This window comes from Somniosus microcephalus, chromosome 3, assembly GCF_052327205.1.
Source record: "Somniosus microcephalus isolate GS21.2 chromosome 3, FLI_Smic_1.0, whole genome shotgun sequence".
Taxonomy (NCBI): domain Eukaryota; kingdom Metazoa; phylum Chordata; class Chondrichthyes; order Squaliformes; family Somniosidae; genus Somniosus; species Somniosus microcephalus.
The window spans coordinates 4,331,814-4,352,328 of NC_140989.1; the positions used below are offsets into that span (position 1 = coordinate 4,331,814).

A 20,515-nucleotide genomic window follows, 5' to 3' on the forward strand; every position below is an offset into this window, starting at 1 on the left:
AACCCCACCTACCCACCTTCTCCCCGATCCCCAACCCCACCTACCCACCTTCTCCCCATGTCCCCAACCCCACCTACCCACCTTCTCCCCGATCCCCAACCCCACCTACCCACCTTCTCCCCATATCCCCAACCCCACCCACCTTCTCCCCATATCCCCAACCCCACCCACCCACCTTCTCCCCATATCCCCAACCCCACCTACCCACCTTCTCCCCATGTCCCCAACCCCACCGACCCACCTTCTCCCCGATCCCCAACCCCACCTACCCACCTTCTCCCCATGTCCCCAACCCCACCGACCCACCTTCTCCCCGATTCCCAACCCCACCTACCCACCTTCTCCCCGATCCCCAACCCCACCCACCCACCTTCTCCCCGATCCCCAACCCCACCCACCCACCTTCTCCCCATATCCCCAACCCCACCCACCCACCTTCTCCCCATATCCCCAACCCCACCTACAGCCCATATCCCTGGTGAACATAGTGGCTTCAATCCCCTCTCCGGGTAACATGTTCACAAACCCCATTCTCCTTCGGCTCAAAGTTCTCCACTGCGCCTGTGGGATCCCACAGAAACGCCTGGCACTGTACCTGCTGCACCAGCGCTGTGCCGTTGATCTGGTCCTGCTGTTGCTGGGCGATGGTGACCCCCAGGACAAGAGTGTGAATGCCACAGGTGATGGTGGTGATGAGGACAATGGGCGTCAGCTGGAGTGGGAGAGTGATGAAGAAGGAGAAGGTGAAGAATGCTTGCCAGCCCACCGTGTCACTGGCCTCATGGGAGTGCGAGAAGTTCAGGCCGAGGTAGCAGAAGATCTGGGCAGCGATGAGGACCCAGAGGGTGTAGGGGACTACCTTCTGGGAGATTCTGTCCGGGAGGAGCCCAAACCTACACAGGACAAAGAGGAGGAGGTGTGCTGCCAGTCCGACTCCGGCCACCAGCAGCGAGGCCAGCTTGTCAGCGGAGTAGAGCACAGCACATGTGACAATGACGTAACAGTCGAATAGCGCGGCAAAGACCACCAGCACCAGGAGCGTTTCATGTCGCTGTCGGCGGAAGTAGGTCTGGTACAGGTTCTCCAGGGACTCGGGGACAAAGGTAAGTCTCATGAAGCGAGGGAGGCAGAGGCAGCACCCGGAATTCCGGACAGTCACCTCCCGGCTCCTCTCCACCCCCTGCTCAGGGTCAGAGGGCAGGCTGACCGAGCATTCCGCCGAGTACTCCGGCTCCGAGAAGGCGCGGTTCCTGGGCATCGTGCTGGTGCCGAGTAAGTCGGTGCCAGTCCAGTCGGTGCCGGGAGAGTCGGTGCCGGGCCAGTCGGTGCCGGGAGAGTCGGTGCCAGTCCAGTCGGTGCCGGGAGTCGGTGCCAGTCCAGTCGGTGCCGGGAGAGTCGGTGCCAGTCCAGTCGGTGCCGGGAGAGTCGGTGCCAGTCCAGTCGGTGCCGGGAGAGTCGGTGCCGGGAGAGTCGGTGCCGGGAGAGTCGGTGCCAGTCCAGTCGGTGCCGGGAGAGTCGGTGCCGGGCCAGTCGGTGCCGGGAGAGTCGGTGCCAGTCTAGTCGGTGCCAGTCTAGTCGGTGCCAGTTTAGTCGGTGCCGGTTGGTGCCAGTCCAGTTGGTGCCGGTCGGTGCCGGTCTAGTTGGTGCCAGTCTAGTCGGTGCCGGTCTAGTCGGTGCCGGTCTAGTCGGTGCCGGTCGGTGCCAGTCTAGTCGGTGCCGGTCGGTGCCGGTCTAGTTGGTGCCAGTCTAGTCGGTGCCGGTCTAGTCGGTGCCGGTCTAGTCGGTGCCGGTCGGTGCCAGTCTAGTCGGTGCCAGTTTAGTCGGTGCCGGTCGGTGCCAGTCTAGTCAGTGCCGGTCTAGTTGGTGCCAGTCTAGTCGGTGCCGGGAGAGTCGGTGCCGGTCTAGTCGGTGCCGGTCGGTGCCAGTCTAGTCGGTGCCAGTTTAGTCGGTGCCGGTCTAGTTGGTGCCAGTCTAGTCGGTGCCGGGAGAGTCGGTGCCGGTCGGTGCCAGTCTAGTCGGTGCCGGGAGAGTCGGTGCCAGTCTAGTCGGTGCCGGTCTAGTCGGTGCCGGTCGGTGCCAGTCTAGTCGGTGCCGGTCGGTGCCAGTCTAGTCGGTGCCAGTTTAGTCGGTGCCGGTCGGTGCCAGTCTAGTCGGTGCCGGTCTAGTTGGTGCCAGTCTAGTCGGTGCCAGTCGGTGCCAGTCTAGTCGGTGCCGGTCTAGTTGGTGCCAGTCTAGTCGGTGCCAGTCGAGTCGGTGCCGGGAGAGTCGGTGCCGGGCCGGTCGGTGCCGGTCTAGTTGGTGCCAGTCGAGTCGGTGCCGGTCCAGTCGGTGTCGATCCAGCAGCTGCTGCTTTGGGCGGCGGCAGGAAGCGGCCCCGGCCCCGAACACAACCGGCTGGGCTCAGCCCGCTCCCCGGCTCCGGCTCCGGCTCGCACTCGCTCCGCTGCCGCCTCCGGCCCGGCCCCGCCGCTGATTCCCTCCGGTTCCCGGCCCGCTGCTCCCGGATCCCGGGGCTGACCCAGACTGGCCGAGACCGCACAACAGCAGCGAGTCTCGGAGCCGTGAGACAGACCGCGTCCCTCCCCCAGAGAGAGAGAGAGAGAGAGGGAGGGGGGGAGAGAGTGAGAGGGAGACAGAGAGAGAGAGGAGAGAGAGAGGGAGGGGGGGAGAGAGTGAGAGGGAGACAGAGAGAGAGAGGAGGGAGAGAGGGAGGGGGAGAGAGAGAGGGGGCGATGGAAGGACAGAGAGAGTGAAGGAGAGAGGGAGAGAGAGAGAGAGGGGGAGAGACAGAGAGAGAGAGAGGAGAGAGGGAGGGAGAGAAAGAGGGAAGGAGAGAGAGGGGGAGATGGAAGGACAGAGAGAGTGAATGAGAGAGAGGGAGGGAGGGAAGGAGAGAAAGGGAAGGAGAGAGAAGGAAGGAGACAGTGGAGAAGGAGAGAGAGGGAGGCGAAGGAGAGAGAGGGAGACAGAAGTAGAGAGAGAAAGACGGGGGAAGAGAGAGGGGGGAAGGAGAGAGAGAGAGAGAGAGAAATCCCTGTTCTATGCGGACGACCTGGTTCTGCTGTCTCCCACAGAACAGGGATTACAGCAACAACTAGACCTACTCGACAAATACTGCCAAAATTGGGCTCTAACAGTAAATCTAAAAAAAAACCAACATCATGATTTTTCAAAAAAGGCCCAGATGTCAGGAAAACAAATACCAGTTTACCCTCAGTGATACCACTATAGGACACACTATGAGCTACACCTACCTTGGTCTAACTATTACAGCATCAGGGAGCTTCAACATAGCAGTGAATGCACTAAAAGAAAAAGCCCGAAGAGCCCTATATGCAATAAAAAGAAAATTCTACAACATCCAAATCCCAATCAAAATCTGGCTCAAAATATTTGACAGCATAATCCTGCCCATTGCACTGTACGGTAGTGAAGTATGGGGCCCGCTAAATCACCAAAGCTACACTAAATGGGAAAAACACACAATAGAAGCCCTACATGCAGAATTCTGCCAAAGCATCCTTCGCATCCAAAGAAAAATGCCAACAAATGCATGCAGAGCCGAACTAGGCAGATACCCACTGATAATAAACATCCAAAAACGAGCACTAAACTTCCTAAATCACCTCAAATCTAGCTCCCCAGACACCCTTCATTTCAAAGCCTTTCAGACCCAAGAGCTAAACCCAGAAAAGAGTCCCCTGAGTCAGCTGCTACTGAAACTAAGTACTCAGCCGGACCCTGACCAGCCCCAGACCAACACAGCCGTCCAAACACCAATCCGAGTGAACCAAATCATTAAACAATGCAAAGAAACCTACCTGGAACATTGGAACAAAATAACCGAAAGCCAAAGCAGATTAGAATGTTACCGGGCCCTAAAAAGAGAATATAAACTGGCAGACTACCTCACGACCATCAGAGACACAAAACAGAGACAGACCCTCACCAGGTACAGACTAAGCGACCACCAACTGGAAATTGAAAAAGGCAGATACAAGAAATCCTGGCAGCCTAGAGAGAATAGAATATGCGATCAATGTCTGGCCGGCGAGGTTGAAACAGAAATGCATTTCCTCCTAAAATGCGAAAAATTCAACACATCAAGAAACATATTATTCAACAAGCTAAGCCAAACAACCCCAGATTTCAAGGAATTGGATGACCTGTCAAAATTGAGATTAGTCCTGGGAGAAGGAGACAGACCATACCTTGGGGCCAAATATGTAACAACATGTCACAACCTGAGGACTGTTTAAAATTAAGACTGTTTAAAATTAATATTGAACGTACCAAATGAAGTACAAAGACTGTTTAAAATTAATATTGTTTAAAAGTAATATTGTATGTACCCAACAAATGTCAAATCGATTGACGCCTACAGAATGTTTGAAAATGTACCTTTTTGCTATGTAAGCTTTGGCAATATGGTTCTCTGTAAACTTTCATGCCAATAAAGCATTTGAATTTGAATTTGAATTTGAATTTGAGTGAGACGGGGGGAGAGAGAGAGGGAAGGAGAGAGAGGGAGAGATGGAAGGACAGAGGGAGAGAGAGTGAAGGAGAGAAAGGGAAGGAGAGGGAGAGAGAGGGGGGAAGAGAGAGAGGGAATGAGTGGTCCCCTCCAATAAATTGCCAGGAGTAACCCAAGGCAGAGACTCCGGAGGCATACTGATTTGGTTTAAAACAGAGCTTAAGAATTACATCAAATTTAAAAAAAAAGGGCGAAAACCACATGTGGCTCAAAATTGAGAGGGAGATTATCTCTAACACCCAAGATGTTTTCATTTGCGCACTCTATATCCCCGCAATGGAATCCCCGTACTTTAAAGAGGACACCCTCTCCAACATTGAAGGGGAAATTATCCAATACCAGGCCCAGGGGAACGTGTTGATCTGTGGGGACCTCAATTCAAGAACTGGCGAAGAACCAGACTTCACCAATAATCAGGGAAACAATTACATATTCGGGAATAACCACTTCGATATCCCTTCCCTTCCATACAGGCATAACTGCGACAAGCAGACAAATACCAACGGAAAACAGCTCCTGCAGCTCTGTCGAAGCCTGGGTCTGTACATTGTCAATGGTAGGTTCATAGGAGACCTCCTAGGAAGATCGACCTATTGCTCACCTCTTGGCTGCAGCACCGTAGACTATATGATTACGGATTTGGACCCATCCTCTTTCAGAGCATTCACAGTCAAACCACAAACAACACTGTCAGATCACAGTCAAATTATTATGTATCTTAAAAAGACAGAAACAAACAACACAGAAACACAACCCAGTAAACTGTACAAAAATCGTACAGATGGGCCAAAAACGACACGGAAAAATACCAGAAAGCAATTAGCAATGAATCAACTCAAGCTCTCTTGGACACCTTTCTGGATAACATATACACATTCACAATAAAGAAGGCGTAAACCGGGCAGTGAATAACCTAAACAATATTTTTGATAATTTGGCAACAAGGTCAAACTTGAAAGCTCGCAAGAACAAACCCAAAACAAAAAACTATGAAAAATGGTTTGACCCAGATTGCCATAACATGAGGAAAAAAATTAGAAAAATATCAAACCAAAAACGCAGACATCCAGAAAACGAGGAATTACACCTTACTTATTGTCAGACACTAACACAATACAGAAAGACACTCAGAACCAAAAAAGAGCAATATATTAAGAATACACTCAGCTCCATTGAGGAATCCATTGATTCCAATTGTTTCTGGGACAACTGGAATACATTACACAAAAAACAACACGACGAATTGGCCATTCAAAATGGAGACACATGGGAAAACCACTTTGAAAAATTATACCAGAAAAACACACTAAGGCCAGAGCAACACCAAATATGCAAAAAACTGGAAAAGCTAGAAATGGCCATAAAAGATAACCAAAACCCGCTAGACTCCATAATAACAGAAAAAGAACGTTTTGAAAAACTCAAGGACCTGCGACCAGGAAAAGCTTGCGGGGCAGACGGCATACTAAGCGAGATGATTAAACACACAGACGATAAAATGAAACTGGCTATCCTAAAACTCTTCAACTTGGTTCTGAGTGTCGGTCACTTCCCTGATATCTGGAACAAAGGACTCATAATGCCCATATACAAAAGTGGGGACAAAGTCGACCCAAATAACTATCGAGGCATCTGTGTAAACAGTAACCTGGGGAAGGTATTCTGTAGCATCATAAACAAAAGACTTATAAACTTCCTTGAGGAGCACAATGTCTTGAGTAAAAGCCAAATTGGATTCCTGCCAAACTATAGAACATCAGATCATATCTTCACCCTACAGACCCTAATTGACAAACACGTTCATCAAAACAAAAGCAAAATCTACGCATGCTTTATAGATTTCCAGAAGGCTTTCGACTCCATCTGGCATGACGGTTTATTCCTGAAATTTATCGAAAGCGGGGTAGGGGGAAAAACATGTGATGTAATTAAATCAATGTATACAAACAACAAATGTGCAGTTAAAATTGGAGACAAACAAACAAAATACTTCCCACAGGGGCGGGGGGTGACGCAGGGCTCGCCAATCTCACCGACACTCTTTAATATTTACATAAATGAATTGGCAAAACTACTTGAACAATCTACAGCACCCGGCCTCACCCTATATGAATCCAAGGTTAAATTCCTCCTCTATGCAGGCGACCTGGTTCTGCTGTCACCAACTAAGGAGGGTCTACAGCAGAACCTGGATCTGCTGGAGTCGTACTGCCAGACTTGGGCCCTGACAATAAATCCCCAAAAAACCAAAGTCCTTGTGTTCCAGCAAAGATCCAGACATCAGGGACCCAAAATAAATTTCACACTAGGAACAACCAAAATTGAACAAACCACTAACTACACATACTTGGGCTTAAAAATCAGTTCTACGGGAAATTTCAAACTGGCTGTGAATGAACTGAAAGAGAAAGCAAGAAGGGCTTTCTATGCCATTAAAAAATCAATCCAAATAGAAATCCCAATTAGCATTTGGCTCAAAATTTTCAAATCAGTAATTGAACCAATTGCACTCTATGGCAGTGAGGTGGGGGGACCGCTAACACAACAAGAATTTGCAAAATGGGACAAACACCCAATTGAGATCCTACATGCAGAATTCTGTAAAAGTATACTCCGGACTCAAAGGAAAACCGTAAACAATGCATGCAGGGCAGAACTAGGCCAATATCCATTAATAATCACTATCCAAAAAAGAGCCACCAAATTTTGGAAACACCTAGAAATGAGCAACCCCCAATGCTATCATTACGAAGCCCTCAAATGCCAAGAGAGGACCATAAAGAAGAATACCCTCAGTCAACTAGTCCTGGGACTCAGTGAAGTAACTACTAACACTACTAACAATAACCAGCCCCAGGACAGTGACAGCGTAACACAAAGAATTCGACCCAACACAATCGTCGCTAAGCAAAAGGAAAAATATCTGACATATTGGGCAGAAACAACAAAAACCCAAAGCAAACTCAATTGCTACTTGGCCCTAAACAGACAATACAACATGGCTGATTACCTGAACATGGTAAAGGATAGCAAACTGAGAAAAACTTTGACAATGTACAGACTTAGTGAACATAACCTGGCGATCGAAAAAGGTAGACACAGGCAGACCCGGCTACCAAGAGAGGACAGGATATGCTCTCACTGCAGTCAGGGAGTGGTGGAGACAGAGATGCACTTCCTCACAGCTTGTAGAAAATATCAGGGCATAAGGGAGAATTTCTACCCAAAATTCACAAAAATATGCCCGGAATTCAGAAATTTGAATGACGACCAAAAACTTCCATACCTACTAGGGGAAGAGAGAAATTGCGTAACACTGGCGGCACACTATGTTACAGCTTGCCATAAACAGAGGGACAACCACTAAATATAAGATAAGAGTATATATAAATTATATGAATGTATATTTATACACTCAGGGATATATCTGTTTATACACTGTATGGATAGATCTGTATTTTTGTGAACAAACACGAATGTTTTCCGATGCTTTAGCAACATAAGATGTACCTTGTCATGCCAATAAAGCGATTTGAATTGAATTGAATTGAATTGAGAGACAAGGAGAGAGAGACTGAGGGGAGAGAGTGGGAAGGAGAGCGAGAGAGAGAGGGAAGGATAGAGGGGAAGAAGAGAGAGGGAGAGATGTAAGGACAGAGGGAGAGAGAGAGTGAAGGAGGGGAAGAGAGAGCGTAGGAGAGAAAGGGAAGGGGAGGGGAGAGGGAGAGGGAAGGAGAGGGAGAGAGAGGGGGGAAGAGAGAGAGGGAATGAAAGACAAGGAGAGAGAGACTGTGGGAGAGAGTGGGAAGGAGAGAGTCATAGAGTCATAACAGTACAGAAGGGGGCCATCGAGTCCGTGCCGGCTCTCTGTAGAGCAATCCAGTCAGTCCCATTCCCCCGCTCTATCCCCGTAGCCCTGCAAGTTTATTTCCCTCAAGTGCCTATCCAGTCTTCCCTTGAAAACATCGAGTGTCTCCGCTTCCACCACTTCCGTTGGCAGAGAATTCCAGGTCCTCACCACTCGCTACGTGAAAATGTTTTTCCTCCCATCCTCCTTGTATCTCTTGCCCAAAACCTTAAATCTGTGTCCCCTGGTCCTTGTACCAACAACTAGTGGGAACAGCCTTTCCCCGTCTAGCCAAAGATCCCATATGCTTTGTTAACCACTCTCTCAATATGTCCCGCCACCTTCAGGGACCTATGCACATTAACTCCCGGGTCCCTCTGTCCCTGTACACTCTGTAAAACTATGCCATTAAGTGTATATTGCCTCTCTCTGTTCCTTCTGCCAAAATGCATCGCCTCACACACCTCTCTGTATTAAATTCCATCTGCCACTTGTCTGCCCATTCTGCTAGCCTTTCTATGATGTCCTGTTGCAGTCAATTGGCATCATCCTCACTGTTTGCCACACCCCCAAGTTTGGTGTCATCGGCAAATTTAGAAATTCTACTTTGTATTCCAATATCCAGGTCATTTATATATATCAAAAAAGCAGTGGCCCCAGCACTGACCCTTGGGGAACACCACTGTCTACCATCCTCCAGTCTGAAAAACAGCCATTTACCACAACTCGCTGTTTTCTGTCCTTAAGCCAATGCCTTATCCAAGCTGCCACTGACCCACCTATTCCATGAGCCTCAATTTTGTTAACCAGCCTTCTATGTGGTACTTTGTCAAACGCCTTCTGAAAATCCATGTAGACAACATCCATTGCATTCCCTTCATCAATCCTCCCTGTTACTTCATCAAAAAATTCAATCAGATTAATCAAACACGATCTGCCTTTTACAAATCCGTGTTGGCTCTCCTTAATTAACTTAAACCTCTTCAAATGCCTGTTAATTTTTCCCTTGATTATTGTTTCTAAAACTTTACCCACAACTGATATTAAATTGACCGGCCTGTAGTTACTAGAATTGTCCTTATATCCTTTTTTTTGAACAATGGTGTCACATTTGCCACTTTCAAATCCTCAGGCACCTCCCCCGCATCTAGGGAAGATTGGAAAATTATGGCAAGCCCTTCCACTATCTTCTCCCCCAATTCCCTTAGCAACCTGGGATGCAAGCCATCTGGACCAGGCGACTTGTCCACTCGAAGCATACCCAGCCTTTCTAGTACATCCTTGCTTTTACCTTTTCCACTTCTACCAATATTTTGTCAGCATCTACCTCCTTAGTAAACACCGATACTGTTAAATCCGTGAATCTTAAGGTATGGCGTTCTTCAATAAATAGACGGAGACTACAGATTAACAATCAACAGGTGTTTACTGGATGAGGGTAGTCTAAAAACTAACAGTACAGATCCCTACACAGGGTTTATATACAGGTGTGGTCACTGCCGGTACTACAGTATACGGGAGCTGTAAAAGTAGTTCTCCTCTTAAAGGTACATACACTACAATTCCTCCCCTTTTAGAGTAACAGTACCATAACATTCATTTAACAGTTAACACTTTTAACATGCACATTATCTGAAATAGTCCATTTATAAATTCAGTCTTTGGGGCGGCTTCCTGATCCTTTCTGGATAGCACCTTTCCTGAGTGTCTTGCTCTTGGTGTGGAGGCGATTCTGGCCCCCTGTCGTCGGTTAGTTCATTAGCTTCCGATGCTACTGTTTCTGGGGTAGATGCTACCGGTATGTTGGGTTCATCACCAGGTACGCAAAACATGGGGTTGACTCGTTCCTGTGACACTAGGATCTGGTCGACATGGCGTCTCACAATGTTCTCCCTAACATCCACTGTGTACATTAGTGGCCCCTGCCGTGTGCATATCGTTCCGGGTTGCCATTTCTCTGTTCGGTAGTCGCGGGCCAAGACTGGTTGTCCTACATTGAAGCTCCTTGTCGGCTTCTCATTGATGTGCGGGAATTGCTTATTCTCAACATTTCTTCGCACATTTGGTCTGAGCAAATCCAGACGAGATCTCAACCTTCGGTTAAAGAACATCATGGCCGGGGTCTGGTTGGTAACTGCATGTGTCGCATTTCTGTAGGCTAACAGGAAATTGTCCACCTTATGCTGCAGTGGAATGTCGTCATCGCACATGGCCCTTGCTGCCTTTTTAAAGGTTTGTACGAACCTCTCAGCCAATCCATTTGTGGCTGGATGATACGGGGCGGATGTGTAATGCCTTATCCCATTCCTTCTCATAAATTTCCGAAACTCTTCGGACACAAACTGTGGTCCGTTATCAGAGCAAATCTGCTCTGGCAAGCCGTTCCTGGCAAATATGGTCCGTAGGACTGCAATCGTTTTCTCCGTAGTGGTTGTAAGATTCGGAAATTTTCATTAACTAATCACGCAAGAAAACAGGATTAATAATACAGCTTTATTGACCAAAAGAAGCTTATACAGAAAACCCTTTGATAAAAAGGGGCATACAAAATGGCCGCCGGACCTCGTGATCAGTTTCTGGGACCATTTGATTTCTGTTACTGCAAGCCAGACAGGCTTGTGGATTGAGGACAGTAAGCCCGCGAAAGCCAGTATCGGGAAACCGAAACTCAGGGAACTGGGCATACATATTAATTGGATTCTAAGTACAAGACAGTTTCAGGTAACAGGATGGGGCCCATCAAGATATGGGCAGACAATTGAATGAACACTTAAACCCATTTACTGTACAAAGGAAAGACCGTTTAACAGCCATCAAAGGCAATCTCCAGACCGATCAATATGCGAACCGAGTTACGGTGACAAAGTAAAAGACATTATCGGCCAGGAAGGCCAGTTAAGCTATCACCGGCTCCCGTTACAAGACAAAGCGCCCCTGCAGAGATTTCTGCCCGCCAAAAATATTACAAAGACTGGACTATGATCTGGCGGGAGATAAGACTGTCCCAAAAGAGTATAACTATGGATTTGAAAAGTCCATCAGGGCGCGATTGGCGATTGGCGAATTTTCGTAAGGACACAGGCTGGACGCTTCGCTTCACGATCCAGGCTTCACGCTTGGAGAACACGTTTCAGCAATTGCGATTCAAGAAATTCGGGACGGACTCTTCGGTTAAACACTTCGGTTTCGGAACGTGGTCGGTGTTCGGCCAGGCAAGGCTCGGCCACGACGAGAAGATGACGAGGGTGGCCTGAGATCATCGACGACCCAGGCCGAAGGAGAAGACACCCTCTGGAAAACCCCGAGCCAGGCGGGAAAGAGAAATAAAAGGACACTCCGGGCCTAGCCAGTCAGGGCCTCGACATACCATTCGGCCAGAAACTCTCGGACTCTCCCATGGGCATCCAGTTCTTCAACAACTGGTAATGGATCCAGTCATGACGAACGCTCATCGAGGCTGTGTCCACTGCCTCCTCGCCTGAGAGAGAGAGAAAAACAAGCTGCGCCAGAAGTTTCCAAATCCACGTGACGACGGAAGGCTGTACCAAAAGGCTGCGAACCCCCTCTTTTGCGAATCTGAAAGTGGTGAGCATGATTCCGAGTTCCTCAGGACGAAACTTAGTCTAGGTCTAGGGGAGGGGGTAAGGGTAATCGTAATGTGTTTCCCCTTTTTCGATGTGCCGTGTGTTTTCCATTTCCATGGAATTAAGTTTATAGATATGTGCATGCTTGTAGTCGCTTTAATTTGTGCTTATGATATGTATTTTGTAATGCTGCAAACTGTTTAATAATAAAAGCATCCATTTCGTGCTATTCAACCTGGTCTATTGAGTCCTTTCTCTGCACTACAGTTCCCTGCACCTAAGTCCAAGGTCTAGAACCGTAGGGGAGAGTGGGTCGAACCACTCAAGGGTAATTATTGCACGAAGCCTGGTAGGAGACCAGAACGAGCAAGAGAAACCCCCTACAGAAATGGCGACCACGGCAGGACCTTGGCAGCAGGAATGTAGCGTGTTAGATCAAGGTTTGAATTAACGAAATGTGATGGATGAAAGGATAGCGGACTATGTTTTTGGGAAGGTAAACCTTACAAAACAGTGGATATCAGACCTATTGAGAGATAGGCGTCCGCTAGACGCAGCCATCAAGTGGACAGAAGGCAAAGAGCATAAGAAGTCGGTAGAAAAGGCGGTCTGGCTGATGTGTTACAAGAAGCAAGTCCAGCTTTTGGACCAGGTCGTTGTAGCACAGACAGCCCAGATCAACGGGCTGCTTACAGAAGTAGAGGAAAAGGTTGTGGGAGGTCAGAAACTGATTCAATCGCTTAACGCACTGAATCAGGAACGCCAATCCGTAACTCACCGCCATGAGACCCGGATAGAGTATTTGGAATGTCAGGTCATTGAGGCCAAGGCCAGTGAAGGTAGAATGAGAGAGAGGTGTTTCTGCCTAGCTAAACAGGTAGCGACACAGGAGGAAAGTATCTTGGGGGCCAGGGCAGCTTATAAGATGGCCATGGAGGATAGGTCTGAGAACACCGACCATAGCGCTTGCCACCGGGAGCTGGAGGACCTGAGAACGGCCCTAGCAAAGACAACCGGCTTGGTGTGTCTCATAAACCCGCCAGCGAGCCAGTTACTGTTAGCCAAGGAATCAACAAGACCAATTCCACAGGAGGCAGTTAGGGTACCAACCCCCGAGCCCTTAGCACCTCCTGCCTATGATGAGTCTTGGACTCCGGGGAAGGAAACGGAGAAGTCAGGCCCAGGGGTTCTTGTGGTAGAGCAACCCCAGGTAGTAGAGTCGGGACCGGCGCCGATGTGTCCAACTCGACACCGGAGGCTCGGTCTGGGCGTAGCGGATGGCGAGGACGGACCCCTTGTGAATCAGATCATAATGCCCCACAGCGCACAGCAGCTGAGGGCAATGATAAGTCACATCCCAAAACTCTCCGAGTCAGGAGATCCCTCCGTCCATTTTAGGGACGTGGAGCAGACCGCAGCAGTTAATGACTGTGACGGGGTTGAACAATCCAAAATGCTGCTGTTCTCCCTGGACAGCTCGCTCCTCCAGTGTCTCCCTGACGAGAGCAAAAGAGGGCGAAAGACGTACGAGGAGATACGGGACGAGATCCTGGAGATTATAGGGGAGGGTGACGGAACTCCGTTCCTCCGATTGGAAAGGACGGTACAGCTAGAGGGAGAACCCCCACGGGTTTTTGCCGGAAGGTTGTGGCCAGTGTACCGGCGCAGCTGCCCGGGAGGACCGGACCGGAACGTGCTAAATGATGACCAAAGGGCTCATTGGCTCCGGTGTCTGGTCGCCAATTGCTTCCCGCCGGTGAGGGAGCAGGCCAAAGCATGGTTTGACCCCACTAACCCCCGCTCCATGGAGGACGTAGTACTTGATCAGCTCACGATAAGTTACAGGAACAACAAGGGTAGGGATGTGCCTTCCTTAAAAGGAAAGGTGCATGAGGCGAGGCCTGCAGCTCCTGCTAAAAAGGAATGGCATCAGGAGGGGAATCGCGCCCCCCAAGCCAAGAGCAGTTGTTACGGGTGTGGGAAGGAGGGTCATTGGCGCCGAGACTGTAAAAATCCCTGGAGAGATTTAAAGGGAAAAACTTCCCCAGCCCCAGCCCAAGCGCCCGTCCGGGAGAAGGGAGCCGATGTGTCGATCCATCCCGATACGATCGAGTCGGTTTTAGAGGCAATGCGGTCTCTAATGACCTCGCAGGGGAAAGTGGCAGTCGTCAACAGCCCTGTTGCTTCCCCAGCCCCAACCGCAGCGCCCCAATGACTGAAACCCGCGCAGCCCGTCCACCTGTGTCCGCTCCGTTATGACGCGTGGAGAAGACCCGTTGTGGAGATGGAGGTGGAGAAGGAAAAGGGTAGTTACCTGTTGGATACGGGAGCTTCGTGTACCGTGATCCACACAGCTAAGCCTTTTGCCTCACCTCTGTCTACCCAGGCTCCATTCTCAGTAGCGGGTTTCACAGGCAGAGAACAGGCTGGCGCGTACTCCATCCTGCTCTCCATTCAGTTGGGAGCACTCCACACCACATGGACGTGCATCCTATTGAAGTGGAATGAGGGGGGTGGGAAAGGCATCCTCGGGGCTGATTTCTTGGTGGAACACGGGATCCTCGTGGACCTCAGGAATCACTGTCTCTGGGGAGCCGAGAATGGGTTAGGCAAGGTAGTCGTGATCCCAGGGAAGGGAGAAAAGGGGACCCTGTGTACCATGAAGCCGTCAGGGGGTTACGACCTCGGACTTCTGGTCGCGGACGTCCCAACGGACTTGCAAGCGTTTGTGTCGGACAATCTGACCGCGTTTGCCACCCACAAGCACGACTGTGGGAGGGTCACCGGGTTTGAGGTCAGCGTAGACGGGGACCACATGATCCGGCCCCAAAAGCAGTATAACTTCCCCAAGGAGGCAGAACCTGACATGGAGACAGCAATATCTTCCTTGGTGCAGCAGGGTGTGTTGAGACCAATAGCCACTCACGTGAACTCCCCATTATGGCCGGTAAAGAAGCCGGACAATTCGTGGTGGGCCACGGTGGACTATAGAGTCCTCAACAGTAACATCCCAGCCTGCACGCCCACGGTAGCAGCAGTTGCCGACCTAATAGGGAGTATTCCAGCATCCGCGACCACGTTCACGGTGCTGGATATCTCGAACGGTTTCTGGTCCATTCCGCTGCGGCGGGAGGATCAGTACAAGTTTGCCTTTACTTTTAAAGGACAACAGTACACCTGGAACTGCTTGCCACAGGGTTTTCACAACAGCCCCAGCATTTTCCATCAATGCATGGCGGGAAGTTTAAAAGAATTTAGCCAGCCCAATCAGATAGTGCAGTATGTGGACGACTTGCTCCTGTTCACGGACTCAAGGGAGGAGAACGGCCCACTATTAGCCGAATTATTGGAGCTGTTAGAAAGGAAGGGTTTCAAGGTAAACCCAAAGAAAGCACAGATCGGCCAGCAGGAGGTGAAATTCCTGGGCCTGGCCATCTGCGCTGGAGAAAGAGCCATAGATAAGGCTAGACGGGAATCGGTGCAAGATCTACCGATCCCTAACACAGTAACGGGTGTAAGGTCCTTTTTGGGGTTGACCGGGTACTGCAGGGATTTCATCAAGGACTATGCAGCCACAGCAGCCCCGCTACTCCGACTCTTACACAAGGGAGTCGAGTGGTCTTGGGATGAGGGGTGTCAGGCAGCGTTCGAGAAGTTGAAAAGGGACCTGCAGACCGCGCCAGCCCTAGGGGCCATAGATGGGGGGGAGGAGTTTTTCCTGGAAGTAGCCGCTAGTGGAGACAGCCTGAGCGCCGTGCTGCTCCAGGAGCCACACGGCAAGCTGAGACCAGTGGTCTATTCCTCCAGGGTACTCACGGATGTGGAGAGGAGTTTTTCCAATTGCGAACGGCATCTCCTGGCCACGCATTGAGCTGTGAACAGATCAGTGATCTTCACAGGAACCTCTCCCATCACTCTCCTCACCCATCACACCCCCACAAAGATGCTTCTGGATGGAAGGATTAAGGATGGGACTGTAAGCAGCGCCCGGATTGCACGCTGGACCCTCCTCCTTTCCCAGATGGATCTCAAAGTTAAAGGTCTCTGCGAGCCGAAGCTCGCAGCCAACATGGTATATCCCGGAACAGCCCATCGGTGTTCCGTCGAAGGGGTATGGGAAGTTAACATAGGTTTACGGGCCGGGATACACCCCACAGGCCGCGAGATCTATGTAGACGGTTCCAGCACGGTATCTGCTGGCGAACGACTCACAGGGTGTGGAGTTTATGACCCTACGGCAAACATTGCCTTGGCAATTAAGCTCCCCAGCACTATGAGCGCACAGCAAGCTGAACTGTCCACGGTGGCGTACGTGGTTACCCACCCCGAGATCTTCCCGACCCCATACACGATTTGCTCGGACAGCATGTTCACGTGCAACTCGTGTACGGAATACCTCGCCATCTGGTCCCGCCGCGGATATACCTCCGCGGACGGACGGCCTTTAACGGTTAAGCCCTTGCTGGAAAAGATCCTGGCAGCTGTGGGGGAGGAAGGGCAGGTGTTCATCCACAAGGTGAAGGCTCATTCCACCACAGAACCCCGCAGTCAGGGCAACCAGCAGGCGGATGCGCTAGCCAGGGAGGGTGCCCGCAACGGCATTTTCTGGGACCCCTATGGACCCGGACCCGTGGCGGCGATCCGAGGCAGGGAGGGGACTCCAGGGAACACAGGGGTGACACTGCCCCTAGACCTAAAAACCGTCCAGACCCTGGATCCCGCCCTAAAAACGGTCCTCAAAGCCATTACTGAGGGCAAGCAGGTAGAGGGTCCGTACAGTACGGCAGCCCTCTCAGTCAAAGAAGGCATGCTGTTCCGAGAGGAACAGTGGGTTGTGCCGCAGCAGCACCGGAGGGAATTCCTTCAACTGGCCCATGAGGGTCCAGGGGCAGGACACCCCAGGCCTGAGGTTACCTGGCAACGGGTAGAGCAGGCGGGATGGTGGCCGGGACTTAGAGACGAGGTCCGCGAGTTCTGCGCAAGCTGTCTTGTGTGCGCTGCAAACAACCCAGACCCCCAGAAAAGGAAGGTGCCCATGGGGCACATCAGGAGGGTAGAGGGACCATGGCAGTCGATTCAGGTCGACTACATAGGGCCCCTGCCCACCGCCCAGGGAGGATATAAGTACTGCCTTGTCCTGGTGGATGTGTTCACCAAATGGGTAGAAGCTTTCCCGTGCAGAACAGCTACGGCGCTGGGTACTGCCAAGATCTTGATCCGGGAAGTGTTCTCACGGTGGGGACTCCCCCGTTTTGTTGAGTCCGACCAAGGGAGTCAGTTCACCGGTCAAGTGATGCAGAACACCCTCATGCTCTTGGGCATTGAAGGGAAGTGGCACGTAGCGTACAATCCCCAGTCATCCGGGATTGTTGAACGCATGAACCGGACCCTCAAGGAAAAGCTGAGGAAAGAGACAATGGGCTCGCCCCAGAAATGGGCGGAGGTCCTGCCTTTAGTCCTCATGGGGATCCGAGCCAGCCAGTCCAAAAGTACGGGGTACTCCCCGCACGAATTAATGACTGGGAGGATCATGCGAACACCCAACCATGTACTAGCCCCGGTGCTCACTGAGGGCCAGCTCCAAGAGGTGAAACGAGACAAGTTCGTCCAAACCCTTTTGGAGCGCCTGAAGCAGATTTATGGGCAGGCGGCTGGGAACATGGGGAGACAGCATCAGGGGAACCGACTGTTGCTGGAACCTCGTAAGCAACAAGAGTGGGAAGTTGGAAACCAGGTCATGGTTAGGAACTATGCCCGGGTGGGGAGTTTTGAACCATTGTACATGGGGCCTTACAGCATTGTAGACAAGGCCAGCCCCATGGTTTATGCAGTGAAGGTGCCCCGACGTACCAAATGGTTTCACATTAACCAGTGTAAACTGTTTAAATCGGGAGCACAAGGGCAAACAACAGTGGCCAGGTCTGAGGACAAAAATCCTCAGCCTGCGACAGTCACAGACCACACAGGCTGGAACAGTGGCCTGCGTGAAGGGAGGAGTCATCCCATTGGAGTGGGAGGTCTCCCCTCTGATTTGGGATTCGGACGAGGAGGAGCCCGAACGGCTCGACCCCGCCCTTGACCCGATCACGGAGGAGGAAGAGTCAGAGGACGAAGATCCCGCCTTCGACTCAAGCTTAGGGGAGGTAGGGATTGGGGGCGGAGACTCACTACCTGTAGGGACAGGTGAGGTGGAGTCGGATACCACAAATCCCGGCCCCGGGGGGGGCAGAGCCTGAGGGAAGGGAGCCGGAGCCGGCAGCTGTGGTGGGACCACAGGCTGTGACGGTGAAAGTCCCAACCCCCGGTCCGTCAGCCCTGGGAGCCTCACCCAAGGCAGCCCCTCGTAGGTCGACTCGAACGCCCCATCCCAGAAAACAATGGCCCAACTCTCCCTATCTTCCCCAACCTCGGTACAGAGCAGCCCGAGAAAGACACGATTCCCGTTCAGCAGCGACAGGCTGCGGGGGATCAAAGCAAAAGGTCAGTGCAGCCCCGCCACAGGAAGCGGCGCGCTGCAGCCCTCACAGGAATTAGGTAGGCCGCCCGAAGGAGGGCGGCGCTGTATATAGGTTTAGGTAATGATGTTAAGTTTAAGTAATTTTAATGTTAGTTTAAGATGGGTAAAGTTTGAGATGACGGGATGTTTAAAGGATAGTTTTCAAAGTCTGCCCAGTATGTGTGGTTGTTTGGAAGCGGGGTCAAGGGACCCGAGTGTTCGTTTAATTAAGCCAGCACCTGTTGGGAGCCTGGCTACATCATCTTGTCGATTACAGAAACCAGGGATACAATGGAAAGGATTCTCGTGACGCTCGCAGCGATCGGGTGCGGGCTGGCCTACCGGGGCCGCACCAAGGACGTCATCGTGTTCGGATGTTCCGGGGACACAGCCCCCATCGCGACGGATGGGACGGGGAAGTGAGAGGTTGACGAAACTGCCACCTACTTCCACCAAGGGAGATGGCCAGGATGGCTGGGGACGAATTCTACGGAATACTCCAGCAATTTCGGTTTTGCCTACCAAGAGACTTCATTATCGTGCCCTCGGGTGAGGATCCTTGCACCCAGAGTCAGCGTTACCGTGGGAAAAAGGATCTGTTTGGTATGTAATGGGAACGTACCACTAAGTCGATGGTGGTGGCTGCGAAAGCTGGGAAAGGACATGAAGAACTCTACTATCGAGTGGGAGCAACTGGGTAACAATACCCATCGGACAATTACGGGGACTCACGGACAATTACGTGTGTGTTGGGACAAATGGTGGGAACCAGATGAAGGGATATATGTCTGTATGTGGGGTTCGAAATGCGTTTGCCCCAAGGGTGTATCCATCTTTTTCCAGAGGCAGTGGCAAGATGAAGGAAAGGGGATGAGATGGGATGTCAACACTCGGGCGTGCGGAGCCCCATACTCCCCGATTCCGGTAAACGCCACTGAACTCATCACCCGCCCACGCAAGCCCCTGCCCACGATTCCGGTAGCGCTAGCCCAGAAGGAAGGGTGCCCTACTGCCACAAAGGGACCCGGGAACGGTCTAGTATTGGTACCCACCGGACAGGTGCTGTACCAAGGGGTACACTACGCGGTGGCCTCAGTGATTTTAAACCTCACTGAGGTACAATTGCCTGAGTGGTGTCCCAGGGAAACGGAACAGTTGTACCAGGTACTGTTAACCCGAATGTTCAGACAATTTTACGAGTTTGACTTTGCCGACATCGACAAGGCCAAATTATACACCACACCACAGGAAGTTTTGGATCGGGTAGGAAGGCAAAGAAGGGGTACTGTAAATGACATTTTCACTGCTTTTAACACCGGAACGTCTGTTGTCAACGCTCTAGACAACGTGGAGCTGCAGACACAGATCAATGGTTTAAAAACACAGTTGAGGAACATACTGACAAGCGAAAATAAGGTAGTGGGTTCTGAGCTGCATGAAGACCAAGCCATGACACTACACTTAAAGGAAATAATTGCTGAGCTGGAGAAGCACGCTAGGACGGTAAATGCGCTCATTAAGGAGGATCGGAATGCGTCCGATCAGGCTGTGCAGAACGAGGCTTGTGTGCTATACGGGGCGTGGTTACTGGGCGAGGGCCGCAGTAATCTGGAGGATTTAAAACAAGGTTTGGTCCCATCCTGGATCAGCAACAAGCACTTGCAAGCGCTCCACCCTTTCGAGAACGCATTAAGTCCGTGCCAGCTCAGACTAGCTGCAGAAGCGTACCCAGTCCCAGTGAACTGCGGACGCTCAAACCACACTATCATGGGAATAGTGGTAAGGATGCCGGTGTTGGGTCCCACAGCAAAGCCCGCCCCGGTATACAGGGTGGAGAACATTGGAGTCATTCAGGGGGGTGCGCACATTCGTTACGCAGTGGTCCCGCCTTATGTCATCAGATGGGAGCGTACGATAACAGGCACCGACCTCTCGGGGTGTCGTAGCCAGGGAGCACACATCATCCTGTGCCCCCAGCATTTGAATGCCTTTTTGAAACCACAGTGCGGGTTCAGAGCCGCTAGCGCGAAGCCGATAAATTGCACCATGGAGGC

At 51.2% G+C, this 20,515-nt stretch overlaps 1 protein-coding gene across 3 annotated transcripts in view; it reads right to left on the reverse strand.

Moving 5' to 3' along the window:
- adcy3a (adenylate cyclase 3a) overlaps positions 1-1,966 on the reverse strand; it is a 330,506-nt gene extending 328,540 nt beyond the window's left edge. For 2 of the 3 annotated variants that reach the window (XM_085978752.1, XM_085978736.1), the window contains exon 1: positions 596-1,966. In XM_085978752.1, the coding sequence (XP_085834878.1) occupies positions 596-1,258 (663 nt within the window). In that variant the 5' untranslated portion in view covers positions 1,259-1,966. The remainder of the gene's footprint in view (positions 1-595) is intronic. The other variant, XM_085978744.1, reaches the window with a different exon arrangement.
- Positions 1,967-20,515: the final 18,549 nt, after the last annotated feature.